Source organism: Ranitomeya imitator, chromosome 3 (assembly GCF_032444005.1).
Source record: "Ranitomeya imitator isolate aRanImi1 chromosome 3, aRanImi1.pri, whole genome shotgun sequence".
Lineage (NCBI taxonomy): Eukaryota > Metazoa > Chordata > Amphibia > Anura > Dendrobatidae > Ranitomeya > Ranitomeya imitator.
Genome location: NC_091284.1, coordinates 249791184 through 249814611, shown reverse-complemented (window position 1 = coordinate 249814611; position 23428 = coordinate 249791184). Strand labels below are relative to the sequence as shown.

General features: G+C 40.6%; 1 protein-coding gene across 1 annotated transcript in view; it reads right to left on the bottom strand.

Annotated features, from left to right (window-relative positions):
• Window positions 1-723: 723 nt before the first annotated feature.
• SORT1 (sortilin 1) overlaps window positions 724-23428 on the bottom strand; it is an 88263-nt gene continuing 65558 nt past the window's right edge. The window contains exons 12-20 of the mRNA XM_069756349.1: window positions 18725-18827; window positions 18484-18652; window positions 17616-17806; window positions 14696-14885; window positions 14484-14600; window positions 13118-13226; window positions 8507-8622; window positions 3877-3997; window positions 724-2469 (exon numbers count right to left, since the gene is read on the bottom strand). Of these exons, the coding sequence (XP_069612450.1) occupies window positions 2455-2469; window positions 3877-3997; window positions 8507-8622; window positions 13118-13226; window positions 14484-14600; window positions 14696-14885; window positions 17616-17806; window positions 18484-18652; window positions 18725-18827 (1131 nt within the window). The 3' untranslated portion in view covers window positions 724-2454. The remainder of the gene's footprint in view (window positions 2470-3876; window positions 3998-8506; window positions 8623-13117; window positions 13227-14483; window positions 14601-14695; window positions 14886-17615; window positions 17807-18483; window positions 18653-18724; window positions 18828-23428) is intronic.

Sequence of the window (23428 nt, the reverse complement as noted above, 5' to 3'; positions counted from 1 at the left end):
TGCATGGCCCCCTCATTCCCATCCTTGTATGCATGGCCCCCTCATTCCTATCCCTATCCTTGTATGCATGGCCCCCTCATTCTCATCCTTGTATGCATGGCCCCCTCATTCCCATCCTTGTATGCATGGCTCCTCATAAGAAAAACATTAAAAAAGATAAACCATCCTACTTACCGTCCCTGCGCTCCCTCTTGTTCCGATGCCAGCAGCTGCGGTGGTGGGACTATCACGTTTGCCCGCTGCTAAAGAAAATTGAATATTCACTGTGCTCGTAGTGAATATTCTTTCTCTTAAGTGGCGGGCACAGGCTTTAGCTGCAGCAGCCACCTCTTGCCTCCGTTGACCCGCTGCCGCTCCCCCTTCTGGGACCCTCACTTGAGTAGAAGCCGAGGGGGGCTATTTCAGTACAAAAAATGTGCTGGAAAAACTCGGCTCATACTCGAGTATACACAGTACGTCTGTGATACACACCATGTAAGACAGTTTTTGGAACAAACTAAGCTTGAAATCTGGCATATTTAGTTTAGTATATCATCCCGTGTGTGTCCAGCCTTGTAATAAATCGAATACTCTATGTTTCTCTCTTTATCAGATAAGTTGCTCATCGCCTTAATTCCCTCCACACCACCGACGAAACTTAAATTTGCATTACTCCCCTTTGTAACCTTTATAGCATGTGAATATGAAATGGTTGTCATAGACTAAAGTATTGGTGCTCTGTAATAAAATAGAAAATCATATAACTTCTTTAATGAATGATAATTTACCTTTAAACATTCAGTTAGAACATTACTGCTGATATTTACACACTTGAAGCTAAATCTAGATAAAACTAAATCAATTTATTTTGACTCTAAATACACAGGATAAACTCATTTCATATTAACAACTATACATACCGCCCCACTGTGTGTGCGCGTGGAAAAAAAAACACAAAGGGGTTGTCCGGTCCAAATTGATAAGACTGCAGACTCATGAATCCCTCTGGCACGTACACTGTGCTCTGCGAGAATTCGCCAGTTTCTGAGCTGGGACTGGAGGGTATGTATACATTATACACATTCCTGGCCAAAGACCGAATAGTGGGTACGACCTAGCTCCACATAGAGCAAGGCCGCACCCCGACTAGTGTCCAAGTGTATGGAGCGTGGCTGCGCCCACTGGCACTGATGTATCACTCATTCATACCCTCTGATCCAGACTCAGAAACTGGCCAATCCCAGCAGCACACAGTGTGCGCAGGGGGGATTCATAAGTCTGCAGTGGTGACTTCAGACTTATCGATTTGGACCGGACAGCCCCTTTAATGATAAATGATCAAACACGTATCTTAAGTCAGACTTTAGCCAGCCCAAATTTAGGTGAACCATTTAAAAATGCAAGTACAGAAATCAGCAATTTTCCTTTCAATTCTGGTAAAGAAGAGCGAAAATCATATTTATTCTTACCAGGTTAAGATTGTGTCAGACACATCCTATCTTTATAAAATGTAAAATCTAAACCATAATTGGCATACTTATAGACCATGTAGTGCTTAAAATTATTTATTTTGTACCACTGATCACTATGCGAGCGATGTAGTTCATCAGGCTCCTGCCTTTATAATAACTGGTTATTGCGGAAACCAAATGGGAAGACATTAAAATGTCTTTACACGCTTTCTTGGCGAGTGCTTTATTTGTACAGAACAAAATGGAGTCAACTCTCCAGCTACTGGGAAAAGAAATACATATAAAACAGCGTAAAAAAAAAAAAGAATTCATTAAGAATTTCCAGTTATAAAGCCATAGATGACCATGGAGTGAAGCTCTGACGTGCATGACAAGCTATGTATGTGCCAAAAAAATAAAAGACCTGAGCCAAAAATTAGTGCATTAAATACGCTGGAATAAAGCAGCTGGATACTACAGAGTGCACCAATCAATATACAGTTTTTTTTTCTCTTAGGCTACTTTCACACTTGCGTTGTTTTTAATCCGTCACAATCCGTCGCTTTTTGAGAACAGCGACGTATCACGTTTTTCCCATCTGAGCATGCCCGGAAGGATTCATATTCTCTCTCTCTTCCCTATCTTCTTGACGTCCGTCGATACGTCATTTTGCTGCATAACGACGGACAGCAGAAAACGCAAGTGTGAAAGTAGCCTTACCCACCAATTCGCAGTTCCAGAAGTTGCAAAGAAAAAAAAAAAAAAAAGTATCAATATAAATGCTATAACAAAGTTGTGCGATTCCCAGAACATTAGCACCCAAGCAAGTTCTACATTTTCCAGTGTTTCACTGTAATTATTTCTCGGCACGCAACGTCACAGATATCTGCTTAAACCAGCAATGGCTATACCAGGAGGGATCCTTGATCTGTACTGTAAGAGTCATTCTACAGTAAATCCATAGGCGAAAACTGGAGCAAAATCTTGTACATGGTACAATCAATCATTCAGGTATCTTGCAACCTCACTCCAAAAGATCCTAGAAAAAGAGAAATGTGACAGCCTAAGTTCCCAGCAGGAGCAATAACATATAACTAAATTTACAAGCCGAGTTGGACATCAGCCATTTCCTTGCACGCAGCCTGGTTGGTGTGTCCTCTGTTCATATGCCCCATAAGGGCCCGTGCACACGTTACACGTGTCAGGTTGTTTTTTTCTAGCGCAGATTTGTCTAAAGAGTTTCCTAATGGCAGCAAAGTGAATGGGAATCTGAAGTCTCACGCACACGTTGCTTATTTGTGACTCGCAGATATAAATCTGCAGCACATAGGTGCACAATTGAATGTACCCCGGCCACTACACCGTTTTGTGCTGCCCATAACCTTCTGTATACAGTAGTTTCCATGTGAAAGAGAAAAAGAGTAGCACAATGCTCAGGGGCAGGAATGAGCAGGCATGAATAGAGCACTTTCTAACCATATATCGAGAGACTAGAGTTCCTTGGAGCTCTTAATATTCTATCATAATGGGAATTTGTCAAGCAGGTTTTGGCCAAGGAATCTGACAGCAGCATGATGTAGGGGCTGAGAGTCGGATTCCAGGGATGCATCACTTACTAGGCTGTGTGTTACGTTTTCAATATAATCAGGGTTTTATCAGCAGGGGATTATCACTATAGGACTATGTATCTAGTGCCTCCTAGTCAACTGCTCTAAATAACCCTGTCCCCACCATTAACTTGCAACTTTCTGACAATGGACCGTGTAAACAGAAAGCTGCTAATCAGTATTGTGGGCAGGTTATAAAGGGATCAGCATTCTGAGTACTGCTAGTGCTGTGGCAGAGGAAACAGGGACTGTAAAACAATGACAGCAAGTAGATCAGCACGTGACACAGCTGGAATCAGGGTCTCTGCCTTTACATCATGCTGCTCTCAGATTACATAGCAAACAGTTGGTGACAGATTCCCCCGAGGGAATTGTAAAATGCAGCCAACTGCTACAACACTCCTAGTACTCAAATGGAAAGTTATGTGTGCAAGATGACCTGCTCTCTAGAGTACTGACTGAGGGAGAAGAGGACCTCCATCCTCATATGTGGGAGTCGAAAATGCATCTAAAACATTTGTGGCATACACTTTTGACAGGCCATAAACCTCTTGAAAAGTAATACCCCTTTAATTTTGACTGTGGTCCTTGGAAGTCATTCAATGTAACATTATAGGGCAAGGGCCGAGGACCACAGTTATATAGACAGCACACAGAGTGACCACCCAAATGAGCCATTCTGTAGACAGGGGTTTTAGTGCTGTTTCCGTATGTTACTTGTGCACCAGGAATGGCATTTATTTATAAAGATTTACAGAAAAAAAGAGGCAGTTTTCTCTCTCCGCTAGTGCAGTGCATTCATTATAAACAATGTATTGTCTACAACGGCCTTTTCTTACCTCATCAGAGTCATCATGGTAACCGCTTCTTTGGCAAGGACCCCCAATGTTGGTATCCAAGTGCTCATCACCATGGGTATCCATGTTCTGCCTCAAAACAGAATATCTGTGCACAAGGAACCTGTGGAAGAAAAGGACAGAGGATACATTTCTCATTAATTAATTAAAGGAAGAAAATGACAGCACCTTACCTAGAGGAAATGTTTCCATAACCTCTACATCAAGCTTTTGTTAAAATGATAAATTATTAACTAATGGCTTCAGCTCGATCTCGAGCCATGGTGACTTCATGGATGAACATTCTGTAGGAAGATGGATCTTGTGTAAGCCTAGATAGTGGACTCTGGTGGATCTATGCAGTTATCTTGATATTATCAAGTCCATAAAAATTCATGAATTTTGGTTTGTCATCCACTGAACGCAATAATAAAATAATGACCTTATTTCCCTTTAGCAAGTGGAGTGAATTTTATTTATTACTATGACTATGTAAAAAAGATTTGGATCACTGAGCTTTTAGGATATTAATCTACACTGAACAATAGACCTGGTGCTACAACCTCCATAAAATGGTATACACCATCCAAACAACTAGGAATTGCTTCCTTTACAATCTCCCTCCCCAGGGGGTGTAATGGTCCCTATCAGTATCCCTTATTTAGGGGATCATGAATAGATCATCTATAGAATTAAACCCACCTCCAATTTGGTGTCACAGTCATGAACCCAAGGCATGGGCTCAAAAAGTTTTCAAAATTCCCTACTTTGCTGGACACAAATACTTTCCCATCAAATATAAAATCCTAAAAGTTGCTAGGTGTGGTCAAAATGGATTGGACTAATATTCCACCATATCCCAGATTTTTTAGTGAGCACCTTGAACTTACTTTGTTATGTTCTTCACACTATTACTGAACAATTTTGCAGTGTGGCTGGGTTAATTATCTTACTCAAACAGACCACTATAGTTCGGCGATGCAGTCAAGAAAAGGAGGGGTACTTATATTTTAGAAGTTTGTATGGTTTTTCAAGTTTGGGTGGGTTCCCTTCGGGTACTCCTGTTTCCGCCCACACTCCAAAGGCATACTAATGGGGAAGTTAAATTGTGAGCCCCAATGGGGACAGTGATGATGAAATATGTAAAGCGCTGCGGAGTATGGTGGTGTTCTACAAGCATAATAAACTATGTTTAAGTACTAGGTACATGCCAAAGTTCAATACAAATGAATGACAGGACCCGAGGTTTCCCAGCAAAACATGCTTGCCATCTTCACTTAGCGCTGCCTGGTGCCATCTCTTCGAAAAGTGCAGTACTGTGCAAAAGGTTTCATGCCGTGTGGGGAAAAATGCTGCAAAGTAAAAATGCTTTCAAAACTAGAAATGTAAATAGTTTATTTCTATTAACTAACAAAATGCAGAGTGAATGAACTCACATGTAAAGTGCCATGGAATAAATGGCGCTATAACAATAAATAATAATAATAATAATAATAACAATAACAACAACAACAACGAGAACTCTAAAATCAAAATTTGATGTGACCACACTTTGCATTAAAAACATCAATTCCTCTAGTTACACTTGCACACAGGTTTTCAAGTAACTCCGCAGGAAGGTAGGTCCAAACATCTTGGAGGACTAACCATCTGCGCATGTAGGCTTGTGCAAATCTCTTCATGCAAACCCAAGCAGATTTTAGGATGTTAAGATCACGGCTTTGTGGTAGCCATATCATTGCTTTAACCTCTTAGTGACGGAGCCAATTTTGACAAGTAATGACCAAGCCCAATTTTTGAAATCTGACCAGTTTCACTTCATGTGGTAGTAACTCTAACTCTTCAACATATCTCAGTGATTCTAAAATAATTTTTTGTGACACATTCTACTTTCTGTTAGTTGTAAATTTAGGTTAACATGTTTTGCGTTCGTGAAAATATTGGAATTTTGGTGAAAATTTTGCAATTTTGAAAAATTTTCAATTTTTAGATCCTTAAAAATCAGTCATGCTGTACAAAATAATTAAGAGCTAACATTTCCCATATGTCTAACTTACATCTGCATAATTTTTCAAATGTCGTTTTACTTTGTCAAGATGTTAGAAGGCTTAAAGTTTAGCAGGAATTTTTCAAGCTTACAACACCATTTTTTTTCGACCTGTTCAATTTAAATGGACTTTGAGGGGCCTATATGCTGGAAATTCCTCAAAAGTGATACCATTTTAAAAATCACACCCCTTGATTACTTCGAAACTGCTGTCTGGATACGTTTAACCCTTCAAGTGCTAAACAAGAATGAATGGAAAATGGAAAAAAATACGTTGCTGTAGCCTCACTTTTACAAGGAATAGAATGAGAAAATGGACTACACAATTTGTTACCCAGTTTCTTCTGAGTGAACCAAGAAACCACATGTGGTCAGAAATCTCTATTTGGACAAACGGTAGGGAAGGAGCACCATTTGAATTTTGGAATACAAAATTGAGCCAAGATAGATTGAGGGCACCATGTCGCACCTGCAGGGCACTCAAGGTGCCTAAATAGCAGAAACCCCCGACAAGTAACCCCATTTTGCAAACTACGCGCTTGAAGGATTTTATCCAGGGGTATACTGAGCATTCTTAATTCACAGGTATTACACAGAATTTGATTAACATTAGTCTTATTGAAATTTTTTTTTTACACGAAAATGTAAAACTAGATCCATCAAGGAATTCATGTGTTGAGCTTATTGAACTACTTCACAGAACTTTTTAAAGTGTGGTGTGAAAATTAAAATTACCCCATAATATGTTACATAATTTCTCCTGATTGTGAGGATACCCCATATGTGATCAAAAACTGCCATTTCGGCACATGACAGGACTCGGAAAGGATTTTTTTTGCAGAAGACGATCTCCGGAACGGAAAAAGGATGTTGTAGATAAATCAATGTGCTGGCCACTTTCCTCAGCACCGTTAAAAAGCGTCACTGAGAATTAAGGCCCCTTATTGGCCGCCGTTTACAGACGTATCGGCTATCCTTAAGGGGTTTAAAACGTCAGCGTAAAGGATATCAAGGAGTCCTGAATGACATCAGATGAGAGAGGTAGTGGTCCTGCTGTTTAGATGCCTCCTTGGAATTCTGGACACCATAAAATGGGCAACATGGAGGACTGTAGACGTAGTGGTCGGCCAAGGAAACTTAAAGCAACAGATGAAAGAAACATGCTTATTTCTATTCAAAAACTCTCCCGTGCAAATAAGCATACCAACTCTGGTGCAGAAAAATGGCAGCAGGTGCTCTGGACTGATGACTCACAATGTGAAATATTTGGCTATAGAGCAGTACAATGAGTGTCTGCAGGAAACAGTGACAAGTGGTAAAGGTTCCTTGCAAGTTTGGGTTGCATTTCAACAAATTGTTTTGGGAATTGGTTAAGAATAATGTCCTCAAAGCCAAGAGATACAGGCAAATATTCATTTTCATATCAATTTATTCTGTAGCAGGACAACAACTGCTAACAGCAAACATACTGCCAATGTCATAAAGAACTAACCTCAGCGTTAAGAACAAAGAGTCCTAAAAGCGATGACATGGCCCCTACAGAGCACCAATCTCAAACATTTTGTATTTACGTAAACCTACGTCCACAGAAGATCTGTGGTTAATTCTCCAAGATGTTTGGAACAAACACCCTGTCGAGCTCCTTCAAAAACGGTGTTCAAGTGTAACTAGAAGAATTGATGCCGTTTTGAAGGTTTTGGGTAGTTACATCACATATTGGTTTAATTACGATTTCTCTTTTGTTCGTTCGAATCATTTTGGACTTTGTTGATTGATAAGAAATCTTAACATTTCTATTTGTGAAAGCATTCTTTCATTTGAAAAATTTTACGCAGGTATGTAAACCGGCTGCACAGTCCTGCAAGTGACACCAGCACTCCGCTATTTACAGAATTCATCAGACCAGGCCACATTTTCTATTGCTCGACAGATCATTTCTGATATTCCGATTAAAGGAACATTTGGCAGCGCACAGTGTTCAGCATGAGCACGCTGACCCACCTGCAATGCACTGTGTTCAGACACATCTCTATCATGGCCGGTATGTTATAGTTTTTAGCAATTTGTACCACATTAAAAAAAAGATGAATAGTGCGATAATGAATTGAGGCCATATCAGCCAGCTGAAACGTAGCTGGTGAAAGTGAAAAAAGTAAGGAACCTTCATTCCCCAACAACCAGCTACGTTTCAGCTCTGTCCTTGGCAGAGGACAGAGGAGAAGCAGCTATAATAATCATCTCCCATTTTCCCATGTTAAAAATAAACAGGAAGAAAAATATAAAAAGCAAATATTTGGCATTGCCATATCCATAAAGGTTTGTTTTATCAAAATAAGTTATTGATCTCTTTGCTAAATACTGTAAAGAAGGGGGGGGATCAAAAACACCAGAATTGTGGAGGTGAGGGGTTGTCACCTCAGCGCCCTACAAATAAAAAAATATATATATGTTATGGGTCTTGGTGACCTAAAGCAAGATGATTTTTTTGCAGTATTATAAAAAACTAAAAATACCCTGATCCTTTAACAAGGTGACAGGTTTTCTTTAATAACACTTTGCTTCAGTTTTCTTTTTTTGTGATCTTACCTTCCTCCACAAACGTATTTCTTGATGATAAAGATGGCCGCAGCAACAACAAATAACAGTACCACAACTACAGAAAGAATCAGAGGGATAGCGCTGGCTTGCTTGCTCGTTTTTCCCTAAAAAGAAATAGATGATGAATACTCCTTAGGTTTACTAATTTAAAGGGGTTGTCCACTTTCAGGAAATTGGGTTCCAAATGTTTAAAGTAGATAAAGTAAACTCAGCAGGTACTCATCCTCCATGGGTAAAGTGGCAGCTAACCACCACTGCTCCAGTCCTGAGGCTCTGACTACAGAGGTCAATAGCATACATCACTAGACAGTTACTAATCTCAGAACCCATACACTGAGATTGACGGCACGTGATTCTGAGCGCCGTGCATGAGCCTCTGAGCACTGACAAGCTAGAGAGGAGTCATCACAACACCACTCCAGCCGGGCACGGAGGCCAGTGTCACATGCCATCTACAACCGTGCATGAGCACATATTTCAGTGACTGGCTAGAGTGTTGATGCGACCATCACCATGTGCACGGATTTCAGTGACTGGCTAGAGTGATGATGACGATGATCATGCATTTCAGTGACTGGGTAGAGTGATGATGTGTGCTGTTGATGTGACGATCATGATGAGCATGCATTTCAGTGACTGGGTAGAGTGATGATGTGTGCAGTTGATGTGACGAACACGATGAGCATGCATTTCAGTGACTGGCCAGAGTGATGATGTGTGCTGTTGATGTGACGATCAAGATGAGCATGCATTTCAGTGACTGGCCAGAGTGATGATGTGTGCTGTTGATGTGACGATCACGATGAGCATGCATTTCAGTGACTGGCTAGAGCGATGATGTGTGCTGTTGATGCGATGATCACGATGAGCATGCATTTCAGTGACTGGCTAGAGTGATGATGTGTGCTGCTGATGCGATGATAACGATGAGCATGCATTTCAGTGACTGGCTAGAGTGATGATGTGTGCTGTTGATGTGACGACCATGCATTTCAGTGACTGGCTAGAGTGATGATGTGTGCTGTTGATGTGACGACCATGCATTTCAGTGACTGGCTAGAGTGATGTGTGCTGTTGATGTGACAATCACGATGAGCATGCATTTCAGTGACTGGCTAGAGTGATGATGTGTGCTGCTGATGCGATGATAACGATGAGCATGCATTTCAGTGACTGGCTAGAGTGATGATGTGTGCTGTTGATGTGACGATCACGATGAGCATGCATTTCAGTGACTGGCTAGAGTGATGATGACGATGAGCATGCATTTCAGTGACTGGGTAGAGTGATGATGTGTGCTGTTGATGCGATGATAACGATGAGCATGCATTTCAGTGACTGGCTAGAGTGATGATGTGTGCTGTTGATGTGACGACCATGCATTTCAGTGACTGGCTAGAGTGATGATGTGTGCTGTTGATGTGACGACCATGCATTTCAGTGACTGGCTAGAGTGATGTGTGCTGTTGATGTGACAATCACGATGAGCATGCATTTCAGTGACTGGCTAGAGTGATGATGTGTGCTGTTGATACGATGATCACGATGAGCATGCATTTCAGTGACTGGCTAGAGCGATGATGTGTGCTGTTGATGCGATGATCATGATGAGCATGCATTTCAGTGACTGGCTAGAGCGATGATGTGTGCTGTTGATGCGATGATCATGATGAGCATGCATTTCAGTGACTGGCTAGAGCGATGATGTGTGCTGTTGATGCGATGATCAGTGTTGCAGTCAAAACACTGGGACTGGAGCAACAATGGGGAGCAAGAAGTAGGCCCAGGGAGCGCAAGTACCTGCGGAGATTGTTATATTATGTATTTTGCACCTTTGGGGCCAACTTTCCTGAAAGTATGAAAGTAAATAACCTCTTTAAAGCATGCTTTTAAAAAAAAACAAAAAAAAACTGTATATCATATTAAATAGATGTCTTATACCAGATAGGTTAGTGCATTTACACTGAAATGCCAAAGAATAAAATCGCTCCTGAGACCCAATGTATTCAATCTCCTCCCAGCCAGCAGGACTAAAGCTTGTCCTCTGCAGTGTGAGGTTCCACGTGCAGCAACAACTGTCAATCCGGCCAGGTGGGCAGAGAATGGGTTAAACCTTAGGAAGGATTATACTGTTGCTCTGACATGTATTCTCAAAGTCAAGTGGATTGTGAAATCTGGTAAAAGATACGCTTTAAAAAGAAGTTGTCACCAGGTCAAAAGCGTACAGTTTTTTATTCCCACTGTTTGCCCACATACTCCTTTATTTCCTTTTTCTCAAATTCACCGCAAGCTTACAGAGATTTGGACCTTTTTTTTTTTTAGCACTATGGTATTTAGTAATGGGGCGTTGCTCCCAAGGTCACTATGCACAGCATCCTAAAGGCCCCGTCACACATAGCGACGCTTAAGCGATCCCAACAACGATACGACCTGTCAGGGATCGTTGCTGCGTCGCTATGTGGTCGCTGGTGAGATGTCACACAGTGCGATCTCCCCAACGACGCAGCAGCGATGCGGCGAACTGTAGCGACCTATAGAACGATGCTATTTCATGATGATTCAATGGGACGTCCTGTCAGCGAGGTCGTTGGCAAGGTGTCAAACACAGCGATGTGTGCTACCCAGCGGGACCTCAACGATCAAAAAATGGCCCAGGCCATTCCGACACGACCAGCGATCTCAAAGCAGGGGCCTGATCGCTGCTACGTGTCACACATAGCGAGATCGCTACTGAGATCGCTTTTGCGTCACAAAACTTGTGACTCAGCAGCGATCTCGCTATGTGAGACGGGGGCTTAAAGATGTGCTCCATGAGAATCCTGTGAGCAAAGCCCCCTTGTAACCACCATAAAATTAGCACTAGGTAACAAAGCCCATATCTCTGGAACTAATTTAAAGATAAAAGGATCACTCAGCGGAAAAATAAAGCGCAAAAACTGCCCATGATTATCCTGGTGACTGCTCATCTTTGAAAACAGAATTTCAACTGTGAACTGCACAATGCAATCAAAATGCAGTATAACAATACATTTGGGGGGGTGTGGGACGACTTTTGGAGCCATATTAGCCTTTTCTCTTCTTGAAAAGGTTTGGCACTAAATTTTCAACTGTGCCCATTTGGCTACAAACTACAAAAACACACGTTTGTGAAGTCAGATACTGTAGGAGCAGAAGGCCTATGGTGCGCTCAGCAATCCAGTATGTCCCCAAAGGCTTTCCTGTGGCTGAGATAATGAGCTGTGAAGACCTATACTGATCTTCGCAGGAAACTCATCAGAAAGGGCCTTTCCCAAACGGCTGCCACAAACTTGGTTGCCTACAATTTGTAGAATGCTGTTGCATTAACTTTATTCTTTGCTGGAAATAAAGGTGGCAACTCAAACCCTGAAAGCAGCCCTGGCCACTGTCCATCCTCCACCAAATCCTACAGTAAGCACCATGCATTCAGGAAGGTAACAATCTCCAGGCATCTGCCAAACCCAGATTTGTCCATCAGACTGCAAGATCTAATATACCGTAGGTGGAAAGCTGTTGTACCTAGACACTTCCGATTGACAAAAGTAGCACTATGAAGATTGAGCAGATAAGAAATTTGAAAGGTGGCATCATATGACAGCGCAACATTTAAAGTCACTGAGCTTTTACGTATGGCCCAGGAGTCATAAGTCACTACAAAAGTCAATGGCAGGGGGAAGGAGTTGAAGAGGGGAAAGATTTGTGCAGGGAAAAGACTCCCGTTTCCCACATCAAGCTTAGTAAGATTCAGTTTTTCAACACATGATATAGACCTAATGGAAAAGAAGAATTAACTAGATAGAAGGTCAAAATGAGCAATTGTAAGTACACAGTGCCATGAGTGCAATATATTAAGATACAAACTTTGATGGATGTGCTTTTCTAACTACATACTGCATCAATGGAAATGAAGTTATGGGTCTCAGATATTTTTTTTTTAAGACTGCACCAAAACAAGTTCTTGGAAGAAGAAAAAAAATAAAGTGCAAAAATTAAACTTCACCAGGTCATGAAGGTGTTAAAGTATTGTGTGGTTTTGGAAGCTGCTACTATTTTCTGACCCTTTTGGAAGGGATGGGAGGAATCTAGACAGAATCAGCCTTTTCACTCTGCAGCTGTTAATATAGTCCCTTCTTAATTCTTTTAAGGGAGTTTACTTCGGGATACGTCCATGACCCTACAGTGCCCCCAATAAGCAGGGCATAAAGCCATGTCCATAGGCTGCCCAGCAGGAGGAACAACATGTGCAACCACCTGCCCAGAGGTCATTAATTAGATGTGAACAATGCTATGCACACTAACAGACGCCACCTGTTCATTGTTTGTGATCTATACTATAAATATGATATTTACAATGCTATTGTAACCCTATTGTAAATGAAATAGTCCGTGCCTGAATCAAGAGCAGGCATCTTCAGCGTAACTTGGTGAATGGCCTCAGTAGTAAAGACGTTCAGCGTAAACCCAACAAACACAAATTATTACATCGTCCAATTACATTTTTGCTACTGGCTTTTCCAAAATGTAGAAGGCAAAATAAGAAAAAAAAAAAGATCCTAAAACTAGATTTGATAATTCAATTACCGGTGTAGAACTATCAGAGAGGTCATTTGTACATTTTTTCTTCATGTCCGTTTCTTGGCGAACAGGACTTATGCCACCGATGCACTTATCACCAGGAATCTTACGGTACCTGTCACAAGAAATGCAGGAATCTTTATTACAACATGTCAATTATAGTAACAATATTATAATTGTGTCATTTGTTTAATAACTGCACTTTTCATTTGGTTTATGGGCAGATATTTCTCAGGTTACCACCGGACAACCAGTCCAGTACATGCCTTCGTTTCTTGACTTCATGTGAACTACAGAATGTCACCGTAACCTTTCAAATCCCTCCAGGCATCGCTCATACACAACCTCTCAAGCAGCTCTTCTTGTTGCTCTGTATGTACATGCAACTGAAGATCTAATTTCTGCTTCATAGAGTGATATAGTAGAGTTGTCCAAATAATAATTAGCACCTTTGTCTCGTGGGTTTATAATGCGAGTGATGTGTGCAGAATCTCAAATGTATTTCTATGAGAGATGGCTCCACACTTCTACCCCTGCCTTCTGCTTGTAGGAGCTAAAAAGGAAAATAAACCCTATTACAAGCAGGAGGCAGAGGAGTCAGGCTGAAGCTGCACCCCAAAAGATACCCAGTAGAGCCGTAGTGAGAGTATAGCTATGCTCTCAGAGGAACCGTACAAGAAAGAAAATTCTAGAGTACTGGTTTGAAGCCACTTTACAGTTTGTCAGATGGACAAAAACTTCTGCGTGCCCCAGGACAAGATACTTAATCCAGGATGTTTGTCATGGAAAACTTGCATACAACCAAATACATATTTCTCTGCTAGCAAACTGGCTTGAATAGTGGCATGCAACTGAGTTAATGTGAGGACGAAGTTACCAGTATCTCTCAATATTAGAAACTTGTTTGCCATTTTTGTTTAAACTGAAGGTCTATTTCTACTTCTCTTCCAGTAATTCTATGTTAAAAGGGATTGTCCAGTAAAAATAAGTTCTCACCTATCCAAAGCATTGGCAGTAACTTGATGTTTGGTAGGGGTTCGACCATTGGGACCTGCACAGATTGGCAGAATGGTGAATTTTATCCCTATTATAATGGAGCAGTAATGTGAATGCTTGACCTGAGCTCCATTTATTAACCATGAGGCTGCCAAGCACTGCTCCGCTGTTTCGGGCAGTCCCACAGAGAATGAATGGAACAGCAATCGGGCATTCGATGAAAGTTACCCATCAGAGATAAAGATTCCCAGTTTATTTAATCAGAGTGGGTCCCAGGGGCCAGACAGTCAATGATTGTTAAGATAGGTGATAACATGTTTCCACTGGACAACCTCATTAAGTTATTGTGGTACCAAGTCTCCATGATCCTACTAACCCATTTGTTGTCAGTTTCTCTTCTTCTCCATTTATGCACAGATCAAGCTCATGGCCCTGGAGCTCAGGCTGTTCCACACATGTCGACTCATTTTCTTTACGAAAATATCCAAAGTCACTACATAAAGAGGAAGAGAAAATTTCCAAACTCATATCAAGCAAAGATACAAAAACGACAGCATATCAGAGTAGTATGCACATTGTTGAATTTACCACATGTAGTCATCCAAAGTGCAATTACAGTTCACAGATTCCCGGCTTACTAGATAATCCCGACCATTCTGGCACATGGACAATTTTTTAAGGCGCTGATAATGTTCCTTATAGCCCAAAACACAACCATCAGATGGTGCCCCAACGTCTGTAGAGTGTGCCAACCAAGTGGTATAATCATCGTCTTCACCTAAAAAAAATGTACAATTTAAAACTATTAGAAGAAAGTAAGTAAAGTATTGCTGACATTTTAAGTATCGGGTGTATGGGTTGATGTGTATTGTCTCATGAAGGGTGACCCCTTTATGTCTTGATGAGACAGCTACAGGTGCTCAGTAGGGTTAAGGATGGATGATATAATCTACTGCTTGCAGAACATTTATCTGGTTCTTCCTTAAAGCAGCAAGGTCTTGAAATTAAGTTGGGAGTCCTTTTTGAAGGGTGAAGAAGTGCTCAATGACCCTGCATTTCACAATGGGGACCATGCACCTCCACTATACTTCTCATTCTTGCAATATTTTATAATTAAAGGGAATCTATCAGCAGGATTTTGCTGTGTAATCTGAGAATAGCATAAGGTAGGGGGCGAGACCCAGATTTCAGGGATATGTCACTTATTGGGCGACGTGCTATTTCCATACAATGAAGGTTTTATCACCAGGAGATAATCACTGCTTAGGATACAGCAAGTGAGCCCTGGTCCGACCAAGCCTCCTCCTCTGATAGGCCGTTTAATGTCAAAAGGCAATGCACTCAAAACTGTTGTATGGGCGAGCTTAGCTTTCTCAGCTCTGCTGCATGCTACACCTAAAAACTCTGATTCTTCTCACAACTGTTGCACCCAGTAGACTAAGTGATACAGCATTGGACTCAGGGACTCTGCCCCTACATTATGCTGCTCTCAGAGGAGTTCGTAGAAACCTGATGACAATTTCCATTAAGAATACATAAACAGTGACTTATTTGGTAAAGGCTAAACAGGTTTTCTTGTGTTTTGTCTTTAGCAATGACTTCTTAAATGGAACATGGAATATGTTTTTTTTATTTCTTTATTACTTCTGCCATCTTGTTCTGACTTACAGTGATGTGCTAAACTTTCCAAAAAAAAAAAAAAAAAGTGTACTTGTTTTATACACAAACATTATCTAGATGGTTTTGAGATTAACATTAAAAAAGGGGGATTAACCCCTTCATGACCGGAAGTAGTTTCGTTTTTTGCTCCCCTTCTTCCCAGAGCCATAACTTTTTCCGTCAATATGGCCATGTGAGGGCTTGTTTTTTGCGGGACGAGTTGTACTTTTGAAAGACACCATTGGTTTTAACGCATCAAGTACTGGAAAACGGAAGAGAAATTCCAAGAGCGGTTAAATTGCAAAAAAAGTGCAATCCCACACTTGTTTTTTGATTGGCTTTTTTGCTACGTTCACTAAATGCTAAAGCTGACCTGCAATTATGATTCTCCAGGTCATTACAAGTTCATAGACACCAAACATGTCTAGGTTCTTTTTTATCTAAGTGGTGAAAAAAATTTGCAAACTTTGTGAAAAAAATAAATTTGCGCCATTTTCCAATACCCGTAGCGTCTCTATTTTTCGTGATCTCGGGTTGGGTGAGGGCTTATTTTTTTGTGCCGAGCTGATGTTTTTAATGCAATGTCACAGCGACCAAAAAAAACGTAATTCTGTCGTTTTGACTTTCTTGCTACGCCATTTAGCGATCAGGTTAATCCTTTATCTTTATTGATACATCGGGTGATTCTGAAAGCAGCGATACCAAATATGTGTAGGTTTGATTTTTTTTGTTTGTTGTATTTTGAATGAGGCTATGAACGCTGACCTCCGGCACTGACAACCATCTGCAAGGAGACCTCTGGTTGTCATGCCAACCAATCTGTCGCGATTTCCCGATCCGTTGATTTCCGTCGCGATTGCCGGAAGTGTATGTTAAATACCGCTGTCACCGTTTGACACCAGCATTTAATGAGTTAATAGCCGTGGGTGGATCACGATTCCTCGGCTTTCCGGAAACATGCTAGTTGTTCAAAGCTGACATGTGTCGGGAAAGATGTTGTCTCACCGCCGGACACAACGTCAAAGGGAGGGAGTCCAACGTGGGAGTATTATTACGCCCAACGTTGGAAAGGGGTTAACCACTTCGTGACCAGACTATTTTCAGAGTTTTTTTTTCCTCTTCTTCCAAGAATCATATCTTTATTTTTACATCAACATGGCATGAGGGATTATTTTTTTTTTTTTAGCCCTGAGATGACGTTCTTATTGATACCATTTTGGGATAGGTACAATGACTTGATTGCCTCTTCTTGCACTTTATTGCGGGGGCTAAAAAAAACAAAACAAAATAAAAAAAACTCATTTTTTCGTATTATACCATTTACCAACAGGGTGAATTTTAGATTTTGATAGAATGCAACAACACGAAATATGTGTATATTTTAATGTTTAGCAGGGCAAAAGGGTGGTGATTTCAACTGGTTTTTTTTGGTTTTACATTTTATTTTACTTTATACTGTATCGTAGTCCTCTTAAGGTACCTTAAACCTATGATCGTCTGATCTCTTGTGCCATATTCAACAATATCACAGTACTGTTATATAGCAAAACCCACGGTCTCATACGAACACCAGCCAGAAGCTGGTGTTCACAGGATAATCATCATATTAGGCTTGGAGATATTTAGCAGACCCCAGCCGTCATGGCAAACCATCGACGCCCAGCTATTAGGTCACAGGGGTGCATAGGATGACGCACCCCCCTGCTGGTGTGTTGTAAATGCAGCTGTTTTAGAGACTGGCAATGGAATTTAACATTTAGGAGGGGGAGATTAAAGCAGATGATTATCACAGCCATCATCTGCAGGGAAAGAGGCGGGTTAATGGAAGAAAAGACATTTTTACACTTACAACTTTTCTTCAGCAGAGCAGCAAAGTCTATAGTATAGGACATCCAAATGCGATGAAATAAACCAGGCTGATATCCCCAGACAGTCACATTCAGGGAGCGAGCGCCTGGCTCAGAAGCCAAACCGGTGAACATCAGAGGATCATTGGAGAAATTATAGGACAACCAACATTGGCCTTCATCTGTTGAAAATCTATATTGAATGAAAACATATTTGGAAAATGTCAAATCGGCATATTGCACACAGGAGATTTTAGTCAGTTGCCCAAGTTACAACAGAAAAAAATAAGACTTCCAGGTCCATTCTTTAGAATATCCAAAATACTTTATTAGTGTCCGATTAAAACGTATTAACAGCATTGTTGCACGATGTCATTACATTTTACTTGTACACTAATAAAGCATTTTGGAGGTTAAATCTAAAGAATGGACCTAGAAGCTGGGCCACTTTCCCTACGTTGTACACGATTATGAACCAGTACAGGATTGTTGTTATTTATGGAGGTGTCAGAAGTCATCCATCTTCTTAGAGCATCACCAAATAGCAGTCTTACATAAAACCACATTGAAATGAAAATTAAATAAAAAAAATGAAGTGGATTGGTGAATACTCCTATATCTTGCTGTTGCACCTCAGAAGTTACATTTCTGCGCCCTGTCAAGAAAAGCGATATATTGGGTACATAGTAGTTTCTAGCATCTCGCTCCGACATACCAGGCGGCGCTTTGTTTCACTTCTCTGATGAGATCCCTCCTGACCTAATAGTCCCTCACAGTAACCTCTTATACATTGCTTAGGAAAATTGCCAGTGTTTTATTGAGGATCAATCTATGCTTCTACTGATATCCAATAAACCCTTTTTCACTCACTTGATTGTGTTTACCGGCTCATCGCTTTGCTGTATCGCCACAATAAGGCCTCCAGAATCCAAGATTGCATAATGGTGAGGACCCTCCAACACCTGGGCCCATGAGTAGCCACCATCATCGGAGAGGTATACACTGGGACTAGCAATGGACACCGCATCCCCCACACTGCCTGTGACAAGGTAATACACATCAATCAAAGAGCAAAACAAATTACACTATTTGGGCATGTAACTTTACTTACCGTGAGCAATAACAATGCCTATAGCATTTGACTCAGACATTGGTGGTAGAGGGACGGCAAGATTTTGCGACATGCTGTACTGGGCATGTATATGCAAACTACACTGTTGCACAGAAAAAAAAACTGCATTAAACACAGATAATGCCATACCAAAAGCATGTCAAAATGAGCGGAATTATTCTTTTCAATGACAATGAAAATTCTTACAAATATATTAGATCTTCGTTTAACTAGTCTCGCTGGCAAACTAGATTTTTACATTGTTGCAGCATATGCTGTCTTCTCCATGTCAGATCAAACTATAGATCACCCCTGCCAATTAAAAGACAAGGTTTACACGGTCAGCCCGATCCTCCTGAAGGAAGCAGATCTTTATCACAAAATACAGCATTTTAAATGTTAGCACTGCATTTTACATTTGGACCCATATGCAGGATGCTTCCAATAGTCAACTGGATGAGAGGACCTGTGTCCACCCAGCAATTTTCTACAAACAGTGATATGACAGCAAGCATTAGATCAATATTATCATTGTGCTGTTCTTTCCTATACAAAGAGCCACATACGGTGTAAATTTATTGGTATTTTTATTTATTTAAAAAATAAATAAATAAAACAACACTTAGTCGCCAAGATGGATAGATGCCCAAATTCCATGCGGACTATGGCTACCTTCGGGCATATACCAGAGTGTATACACTCTATAGTGGCCATAAACACAGTGCCTAAGGCTACTTTCACACTTCCGTCTTTTTAGATCCGTCGCAATCCGTCGTTTTGGGAAAAAACGCATCCTGCAAATGTGCCCGCAGGATGCGTTTTTTTCCCATAGACTTGTATTGCCGACGGGTCGTGACGTATGGCCACACGTCGCGTCCGTCGTGCACTGGATGCGTTGGTATTTGGCGGACCGTCGCAGCGAAAAAGTGTTCAAGGGAACGTTTTTTTCGTACGTCGTGTCCTGCATTTTAAACTGTGCATGCGCGGCCGGAACTCCACCCCCTCCTCCCTGGGAGTTTACAATGGGCAGCGGACGCGCTGAAACACTGCGTCCGCTGCCCACGTTGTGCAGAAAATCACCACTGTCCATCGGTACGTTGCACCGACGCTTTGTGACGGCCCCGTACCGACGGAAGTGTGAAAGAAGCCTAAGCCATCACTATTTTTTGCCAAGCTAACCCCAGCCCCATCTGTTTTTCCCCCCATCTATGATTAAAAATAAAAAAAATCCTACACAAAGGCATTTTGTACCAATTGAAAAGATCCCACACGTCCCACCTAAAAGCTGCAGGAATTCTAGAAAAAAATAAAAAGGTTGACCTTTGTTCTCGGGCATTATACGGATTGTATACCTGTTTGCCCTCCCCTATTTAGAATCAGTATAAAATTGAAGAATGCACAGATTATTTTGTGACATAAATTTGTCTGGTCATCTAATTATGCAGCAAAAATGAAAAGATATCAATTTGGTGCTTAATGGCCAAGCCAATGGTTACAATTCTGATCACTGTCATTTTATGTGGTAATAACTCTGGAACACTCCAATGGATCCCACTGATTCGGAGACTTTTTTCATGACATATTGTACTTCATGTTAGTGGTAAAATTTCTTCTATATGACTTGCGCTTATTTGTGAAAAAAAAAATGGACATATGGCGAAAATGTTGAAAATTTTGCAATTTTCAAACTTTGAATTTTAATGCCCTTAAATCAGAGAGATGTCACACAAAATAGTTACGGTAATAGGTAATAATAAACAACATTTCCCACATGTCTACTTTACATCAGCACAATTTTTGAAACAATTTTTTTTTCTTTGTTAGGAAGTTATAAGAGTTTAAAGTTCACCAGCGATTTCTCATTTTTCCAACAAAATTTGCGAAACTATTTTTTAGGGACCACCTCACATTTGAAGTGACTTTGGGAGGCAAATATAACAGAAAATACCCAAAAGTGACACCAATCTAAAAAACTGCACCCCTCAAAGTGCTCAAAACCACTTTCAAGAAGTTTATTTACCCTTCAGGTGTTTCAAGAAAACTAAAGCAACGTGGAAGGAAAAAATGAACATTTTACTTTTTTTTTTTTTTCACAAAAATTTTTACTTTGGAACCAATTTTTTCTATTTTCACAAGGGTATCGGGAGAAAATGGACCACAAAAGATGTTGTGCAGTTTCTCCTGAGTACGCCGATACCCCATACGTGGGGAAAAGCCACTGTTTGGGTGCATGGCAGGGCTCAGAAGGGAGGAGCACCGTTTGACTTTTTGAGCGCAAAGTTGGCTTGAATCAATGGTGGTGCCATGTCGCGTTTGGAGACCCCCTGATGTACCTAAACAGTGGAAATCTCCCAATTCTAATCCCAACCCTAACCTCAACATACCTTTAACCCTAATCCCAACCCACTTTAGCTCAACACACCTAACCCTAATCCCAACACCAACCCACTTTAGCCAAACACACCTACAACCCCAATTCGAACCCTAACCCCAACACACCTCTAACCCTAACCATTTAGCCCAACACACCTCTAACCCTAATCCTAACCCACTTTAGCCCAACCCTAACCAAAAAATATATATATAGATTTAATTTTATTATTTTTCCATAACTAAGGGGGTGATAAAGGGGGTTTATATTTATATTTTTTTTATTTTGATCACTGTGATAGGGTCTATACCCTTAAACCACAGCACCGCTTTTTAATGGCACTGAGATTTAAGTACTCTTAAACTGTCACCATTAAAAGGCGTATGGGCAGCCGTTAAGGGGTTAAAGTGCACCTTTAACCATTTTTTTCATGTTGTACTGGACACACAATTTAATAGTGGCTGCAGAGCAGAGTAAAACATTTTTTTTGTTGTTTTTCTTTTTTTTTTTTTTATTTCACCCCTCTGTGGTGGAGATATTAGCAATTAATGTTTTTTACCCTTAATGATTTAAATTTTCATTAAAGTCCAAGAGGATGTGATCAGATTTTTTTTCCCTCCACTGGGGGCGTGTACTTCCTCCATCGGTATGTATGATGTTGTCCAATCATAAGCAGGCAGCAACATTCAGGGGAAAGAGGAACAGACCCCCATCTTAGTTCAGAGCGGGTTTCTCAGTGTGTGAGACATATAACGTCAGACAGCCTGATGACCTGATCTAAACCATGTCATGATAAAAGTGCTGAAAGTAAAGCACAGATCACGAATTTGACAGTATTACACACTTATGTCTGTTGTGCTCAACTTGTATAATATCACCCTGCTCTGATTAGAGAGTATATCTCACACAAGAAAAACCCAGAACAGGCAGGTTTCTCCTGCGTGACACAAGTAATGACAGACAACCTTGAGTGCAAGTGGAGTACAATAATGAGAAAAGTTATAAAAAAAATAAATAATAACACACACTTTGGGGCCAAAGACAAGACTTTTCACTAAAAGATTCAAGTTGAGCTGGACACAGGATGTAATAATGGCTACAGGGTGGAATAAAATTCATGTATCTCCATTGCACAGATATTAGCCATTAAAGTATTTAGGCCCAATGAGTTAATTTTCATTAACCCCTAGTTTATATATAATGAAATGCAAAGCAAAAAAAAATACAGCGAAACAGCCGGTTCCTATATATAATAAAACTTAGCTTTTATTAAATACTCATAAAAGAAAAAATACCAAACACAATAGTGCAAAAAAGTGCCAGGTGCAAACAGACAGACACAAAATACGCTAAAAGATCACCGCCAAGAAATTATAACCGCTATAGTATTATTTTTCGGTTATTCCAATACCACATTTTTTTTGGTAACTTACTATATATTTAGCAGGGTCCCCAGCCCTTAGTTTTCATCAAAATATATCTATATCTTTTCATGTAAGTACCAATAGGTCAAACAACCTTAATCTCATAAAAGGTATGGCCAAATGGGAATAAATCCTAAATCAACACTTCTAAACAACCTTAGTGGCGACGGTGATAATGATCAGTAGCAGCATGCTCATACAAAAAAGAGATCAAACAGTAACATATGGCAACCGTGCAGACTGAAGTAAAGTTTTTAGCACTCCTTTTGTCCTCAGATCCCAAAGGGTACATATCTTAATACATGCTGTCACGTGCACATTTTAAAATAAACATTCTATCATGTTATACTCATCTGCCTTCTACCGATCATTTGTCTGAACCGGTGTGGCCTGAGTCAGAAAGAGGACCTTCTTAGCGGTTTCTCCTTAGAAAGTATATCCGCCTTCTTTCCTATAGGTCCATCTGCATGAATAGTGCCTCTAAGGAGAAACCGCTAAGAAGGTCCTCTTTCTGACTCAGGCCACACCGGTTCAGACAAATGATCGGTAGAAGGCAGATGAGTATAACATGATAGAATGTTTATTTTAAAATGTGCACGTGACAGCATGTATTAAGATATGTACCCTTTGGGATCTGAGGACAAAAGGAGTGCTAAAAACTTTACTTCAGTCTGCACGGTTGCCATATGTTACTGTTTGATCTCTTTTTTGTATGAGCATGCTGCTACTGATCATTATCACCGTCGCCACTAAGGTTGTTTAGAAGTGTTGATTTAGGATTTATTCCCATTTGGCCATACCTTTTATGAGATTAAGGTTGTTTGACCTATTGGTACTTACATGAAAAGATATAGATATATTTTGATGAAAACTAAGGGCTGGGGACCCTGCTAAATATATAGTAAGTTA